The following is a 6553-nucleotide window of genomic DNA, read 5'->3' as shown; positions in this document are numbered from 1 at the left end:
CCGCACGTGGCTCAGGCAGGCCAGGCTTGTGCACTCCTTGGTTCAACCACTTACTCATTTTACAAACATTTAGTGAGCTCCCATCCCAGGGGCTGGGGAAACCCAGAGGAGTGAAATATACCACCGGCTTGTTTCAGGGAGCTCCAGAGCCAGCTCCAGGGATGCACCCACTGTTAACCCACCAAACACTGCTTACTGGTGGAGTGGTACATGTTTCTATAAATAAGTTAGACGACAGACGGGGGTATGTGATCCAAACAGTTTGGTGATCAGTCTAGAGATCCAGTGCCAACCACCCATCTAACTGAGGGAGGGCCCCTTCAGGCGCACAGTCTCTAGGCCTGGTCTCTCCCCAGGGCCAGGGATTCGCCAATAGACCCCCTTTGAAATTACTTTTCCCCCCTAACTTTATTCTGAATATTTTCAAACACGTAAAAAAGTTGAAAGAAGAGTGTAAAGATCACCTGTTAACTGGGACCCAACCAAGAGTTAACATTTTGCCATATTTACTTTGTCATGTATCCACCTATCTTTTTCAATTAGCAATAATCATGCCTCAGATCAGCCTCATCGGCTATGATACTGCCACGGGCAGAGCTCTTCATACATCTTTCTATTTGGACTTGCGTTGAAGATATAAAGACATTTTCTATCTCCACACTCCAGGCTTGCATCTGGTCCCCCACCCAGCCACAACTTCATCACACCTGAAACCATGAACAAGAAAGTCCCAGTATCTGATTCAATCCTTACTAAAAGTCCTTAGTTGTCCCCAAACCGTCTGCTAGAACTGTTTCTTTTTGAATTCGAGTCCAGTGCATGTCACCCATTGCCATTTGTTCTCTTACTCTAAAACAGCCCGGCCTCCGACACACTGACCTTTCAAAGGCCAGCTGACCTGCAGAACGTTGCACTGTCTGGATTTGTCTGATTGCTTCCTCATGGTGTCATCGGGCTTTTTTTTAGCCTCCTGTGAACTGGAGGTTAGGTCTAAATGCCTGGTTAGATTCAGGTAAACATTTTTGGCACGGATGGTCACAGGTTGTTCTGTTTTTTTAAATGGGTGGCATAGGATGTCAGCTGCCTCGCTGCTAGTGATTAGGAAGTGACAGCCGTCTGTCTTTGTAGAAACTAACTTTTCACTTTGTGATTAAGTAATCTAGAGGGGCAATGAGGCCTTGTCACCCTGCCCGGTTCCGTTACCTCTCACTGAAGGGATTTAGCATCCACTGTAAATCCTTGCCTGGATCAATTATTCTTTTGACGTTGCAGAATTGTGATCTTCTGTTTCTACATTTAATAGAAGGCATCCTTCTGATTCAAGAAAGAAAAAAAAAAAAGTGGTTCCCTTCAACAGGAGATGAACTATGTGCCTCCAAAAATACAGGGGAAATGGTTCTTTTCTGTGTTAAAATTTTTTTTTTTTTTTAAACATATCTTTATTGATTTCAGAGAGAGGAAAGGAGAGGGAGAGAGAGAGATAGAAACATCAATGATGAGAGAGTCATTGATCGAGCCCACAAACCGGGCATGTGCCCTGACTGGGAATCGAACCCCAGTTGCCTGGATCCCAGGTCGACGCTCAACCGCTGAGCTACACCCGGCTGGGCTGTGTGAAAATTTAAAAATTACTATTATTACAAAGCAACCCAATTTTCTTAAAAAAAAATTGTAGTAAAATTATAACATAAAAATTACCATCTTAATTTTTAAATCCACAGTTCAATAGGGTTAAGTATATTCGCATTTATGGGCAACAGATCTCCTGAACTTTCTCATCTTGCAAACTGAAACTTTATACTTCTTAACCAGCACTCATGTCCCCTGCCCCCAGCCCCTGGTTGACTAATGTTCAGTTTTTCCTTTATGGATTTTACTCCTTTAGTAAAGATACCTCATAAGGTGGAATCACACAGTGTGTTTTTGTGATTGGCTTATGTCACTGGGTGTAATGTCCTCAAGGCTCATCTATATTGTAGCGCATATTTCCTTCCTTTTCCGGGCAGAATACTATTCCAGTGAAAGTACCAGCCACACTTGTCCATCCATCAACCTTCAGTGGAGCCCGGTTGCTTTCACCTCGTGGGTATCGTGAATATGAACAAATATAACTTTGGGACCCTGGTTTTTTTTGGATATATACCCAAAAGTGGGATTGATGGATCACATGGTTGTCCTGTTTTTAGATTTTTTGAGGCCCAACAGTGTTTTCCACAGTAGTTGCTGTCCATGTTTACTGCTGTTCCCGTTCCACACCTGTTGGAGGCTGCAGGGCAGGAAGCCACTTAAGAAACCGTCGGGACTATGGGGGCAGCAGGTCCTCTCTCCAGGGTTGCAAAGTCCCATCAGAGGAGACAGTCCTCTAGTACAGAGTCGTGTGTGTGAGTGTGACTTGATTTTTATTTTGGGGATGGCAGGGGCAGATTCATTGTTTAACACAGGGGTGGGGAACCTTTTTCTGCCAAGAGCCATTTGGATATTTATAACGTTATTCACAGGCCATACAAAATTATCAATTTAAGAATTAGCTATGAAAAAAGCTCCTAGATTTATTGAGTTTTGAGTACCACCTGTGGTTGCCTTGGCAGGGCCAGACCAAATGCAATTTTAGGAACATCTTTCTAAACCTCCGCATGCCCCACAGAAGCAACGCAGCTCTTCACAGCCCGGCTTCCTTCCCTCACACACAGCCCTTCCGCTGGAGCAGAGAGGTGACAAAGAGCGAGAAAGGCAAACTCGGCCTCTTTGGGCTGGTGGCGGCAGGGAAGCCTGTTTTGACCCCACGAGGAGTCCAGTGGTCACTGGCACTGCCTGGGGGCTGCTGTGGGGCAGAGATAACAGGCACAGGAAGGGTGTGGAGGCAGGATCCTCCCAGGAGCCCAGCTCTCATGTAAACAATGAGCTGCCCCCAGCCAGGGCAGGAGGTGATTCATCTCCCCTGCGGCACTGAGCCTGCTGGCCTCGCTGGCCGGGCACCAAGGGACCAGGCGGACTTGGCCAGGAGCTCATGCTTCTCCCCTTCCTCTGCAAGTGGGGAGCAACCCCAGCTCTTCTGGTAACTGGCCTGACTTTAAAGCTTGGGTGTGTCCAAGTGGCAGGGGAGGCTCAATTGCCACCAAGGGATCAGCAGCCTCAGCTCCTATGAGAACCGGCTGGGTTTTGGGAGCAGGACAGCAGGGACAAGGGGCCTCACCCACTGTTTGGGCCCCCACCTGCCCACATCAAGTGGCCTGTGCTGGGAAAGTCCACAGCATCTTCCTGGGCTACCTCATCAATTCTCAGTGATGATCCCAACTGGAAGATGGACAGGGCACCTGAGCTGCTGCATTCGCCTGAAAACAGACTGTGGAAGAGCCCAATGCATTTGAGATGCCGAGATGGAAGAACACAGCACTTTTAATAGGGCAACAGACCCCAAGTGGTGTGAGGACACTGTCCACAGCGCCCCACTCCTCCGTGGCAATGTCCTTCTTTTGGCTAGAATGCCACACAGAGGTTCCTCTCAGGGTGGCCTCTGGGGAGCAGGTCCCAGTTCTGAAATATACAATGTGGAACCTCCCCACGGGCATCAGTCACTGGGCGGCAATCTTATCAAGTCCTGGAGTGCCTCCTCCCCTCTATGGAAGGAGAATGTCTGAGCCACCCCAAGCTGGTCCCCTGGGTCACTGCTTGGCCTTCTTCACAATGGTACCCACGGCTGAGATCACGGTAGTCTTGGAGCCACTGGCACTGGTGGTCACTGTGACGACAGCCGGCAGGGTTGCCGTGGTGGTAAGAATGGTGGGCTGGGCTATGGTTGTCACAGGGATGGCTGAGTCCCACTTGCTCTTTCTCTTTTGGGCATCTGGGGATAAGGCGAGAGAGAAGTGAGGACCCAGATATGGCGAAGAGCAACCCCCTCCCTTCTCAGGAGGCTAGAGGCCAGAGCCTAGAGAACAGAAACCGAAGGGCCTGGTCACAGAAAGCCAGGGGGCAGCCAGTGACCGGGGACCCAAGCCCGGCTGGCCTCCAGAGCTGGCTCGCAAACCCTGGGCTCAGAAACACACAGCAATGGGGGAGCCGAGGCCCAGGTCCCCGTAGGGTCTGTGCTCCCACACAGGGTAGGAAAACCCTCACTCCATCTGGTGTAGCTGAAAACAGAGACACTTCCTTCTACCTGCAACAGCTGTGCTGGCCGTGGTGGTGGTGGTGGCCGTGGCGTTGGTCGTCGTGCCTTTCTTGGTGCCTGTCACAAACTCAATCTGGAGGGGAGAGGAAGAGGAGTGAGACCTGGGCGACACTGCTGTTCCCTTCTTGCCAGCCACCTGCTCCTGGGGCACAGGAGTTTGACACCACACAGAGGAGGCATTGAGTCAGCTCTACTGTGACTGTCTGGGAGAGGGGGAGGTGTCCCAGAGGTGCCTGTAGGGGATTTTTACTCCTCTGAAGGAAACTTCCCAAACAGACACTGGGTCCTCCTAACATCACCAGGTTTCTGTACACGCCAGGGGAACCCCTGCCTGCGCCCCACCTCCCATACCCAGGCCCCTCCTTCTCACAACAGGGAGGAAAACAGTGCCCACCAGCACAGGGGAAGGACAGCTCCGGTCCCCAGGTGCTGCAGACATGTCCCTGCAATAAGCCTGGGCTTTGGAAGGGGGAGGGAAAAAAGAGAGAAGGGAAATTCAACCAAGGACTAAGACTGAGAAAACCCAACCATCCCTCAGCAAGCTCCCAGAGCGGCGCCTGCACATCTAGCCCGCAGTTCCTCTGCCTGGGGAGCGAGGGGCGGGCGTCCTGGGGCCACAATGGCTGAAGGAGGGTCAGGCCAAACCAAAGGTGGGAAGGGCATCTGTCCTGAACTTTCTCTCTTGGAGACTCTGGTCATAAAGTGCCTAGAGGACATTTGGTCTCAGAGCCAAATTTTTGTCCCCGACGGACCCATACTGCTTGGCAAAAAGCGGTGCTCAGGGTCCTAATGTAAGGGGTCACCTGGCCATCAGACAAGGGACCGACAGGGAAGCACTGAAGTACCAGGGTCAGCTCTGGAGGCCAAGAAAGGCTCAAACCAGAGCGCTCTCAGAAGGAAACACTTGCCTCCATTCAGGATAGGGAGCACACTGTTGACCCCAGAGAGAAAGCCACCAGGGCTCTGCAGCTGTAAGGGGGAGGGGATGGAGGATATAAATGCGGCGAACTACAAGACCCCAAGAAACAGGTGGAAGCAACTGGAAAGTGACTGCAAGCTGAGAGGCTGGAAATCCAGCAGGGCCTGTTCTGTCCACGGGGCACACCCAGGGCTGCCCTGACCACCAGGATGAACGGGCGGGGGGGGGGGCCGGCAGGGCAGAAAAGCAGCCTGGGAGCCCTCTGGGCTCAGCCAGCAGGACCCAGAACTCCAAACACCCGCCCCTCTCACCCAGGAAGTCTGTCCACCTCTTACCTTGGTTCGCTCCTTTTTGGCCTTTTCCAGTTTGTCCATTTCAATCTTCTGGGCTTTGGCTACAAAGATAAGAGAAGCTGTTACAAAAATAGCCCTGGAATAGCTCCTGCACTTTAGGCCAACAGACCCTAGTCCAGCAGCTGCTGCATCCCATGTCTTGTCTGATACACTAAGGTGGCTTCCAGGTCCGCAGGGCCTCAAACTCAAAGGCCCAAGGGCTGGCGGCTGTGTCTCTCTCTCTCTCTCTCTCTCTCTCTCTCTCTCTCTCTCTCTCTCTCTCTCTCTCTGTGTGTGTGTGTGTGTGTGTGTGTGTGTGTGTGTGTGAGAGAGAGAGAGAGAGAGAGAGAGAGAGATACTCTGAGCTCCAGTGTGTGTGTGTGTGTGTGGTGTGTGTGTGTGTGTGTGTGAGAGAGAGAGAGAGAGAGAGAGAGAGAGAGAGAGATACTCTGAGCTCCAGTGTGTGTGTGTGTGTGTGTGTGTGTGTGAGAGAGAGAGAGAGAGAGAGAGAGAGAGAGATACTCTGAGCTCCAGTGTGTGTGTGTGTGTGTGTGTGTGTGTGTGTGTGTGTGTGAGAGAGAGAGAGAGAGAGAGAGAGAGAGATACTCTGAGCTCCAGTGTGTGTGTGTGTGTGTGTGTGTGTGTGTGTGTGTGTGTGTGTGTGAGAGAGAGAGAGAGAGAGAGAGAGAGAGAGAGAGAGAGAGAGAGAGAGATACTCTGAGCTCCAGTGTGTGTGTGTGTGTGTGTGTGTGTGTGAGAGAGAGAGAGAGAGAGAGAGAGAGAGAGAGAGAGAGAGAGAGAGAGAGAGAGAGAGAGAGATACTCTGAGCTCCAGTGTGTGTGTGTGTGTGTGTGTGTGTGTGTGAGAGAGAGAGAGAGAGAGAGAGAGAGAGATACTCTGAGCTCCAGTGTGTGTGTGTGTGTGTGTGTGTGTGTGTGTGTGTGAGAGAGAGAGAGAGAGAGAGAGAGAGAGATACTCTGAGCTCCAGTGTGTGTGTGTGTGTGTGTGTGTGTGAGAGAGAGAGAGAGAGAGAGAGAGAGAGAGAGAGAGAGAGAGAGAGAGGGAGAGAGAGAGAGAGAGAGAGAGAGAGAGAGAGAGAGAGAGAGAGGGAGAGATGAGAGAGAGAGAGAGGGA

The 6553-nt window shown here is 51.2% G+C and overlaps 1 protein-coding gene and 1 pseudogene across 3 annotated transcripts in view; both read right to left on the bottom strand.

The window, feature by feature from the left end:
* Window positions 1-418: 418 nt before the first annotated feature.
* Window positions 419-599, bottom strand: LOC148091311 (U4 spliceosomal RNA; annotated as a pseudogene).
* A 1925-nt stretch (window positions 600-2524) lies between these two features.
* Window positions 2525-6553, bottom strand: part of SAP30BP (SAP30 binding protein) — a 35248-nt gene continuing 31219 nt past the window's right edge. For all 3 annotated transcript variants that reach the window (XM_016212397.2, XM_016212398.2, XM_087826353.1), the window contains 3 exons: window positions 5423-5481; window positions 4157-4241; window positions 2525-3844 (listed from right to left, as the gene is read on the bottom strand). In XM_016212397.2, coding sequence (XP_016067883.1) covers window positions 3663-3844; window positions 4157-4241; window positions 5423-5481 — 326 coding nt within the window. In that variant the 3' untranslated portion in view covers window positions 2525-3662. The remainder of the gene's footprint in view (window positions 3845-4156; window positions 4242-5422; window positions 5482-6553) is intronic.

This window comes from Miniopterus natalensis, chromosome 17, assembly GCF_054644295.1.
Source record: "Miniopterus natalensis isolate mMinNat1 chromosome 17, mMinNat1.hap1, whole genome shotgun sequence".
In the NCBI taxonomy this organism is placed as follows: Eukaryota; Metazoa; Chordata; class Mammalia; order Chiroptera; family Miniopteridae; genus Miniopterus; species Miniopterus natalensis.
This window is presented reverse-complemented; position numbering and strand designations above follow the sequence as displayed.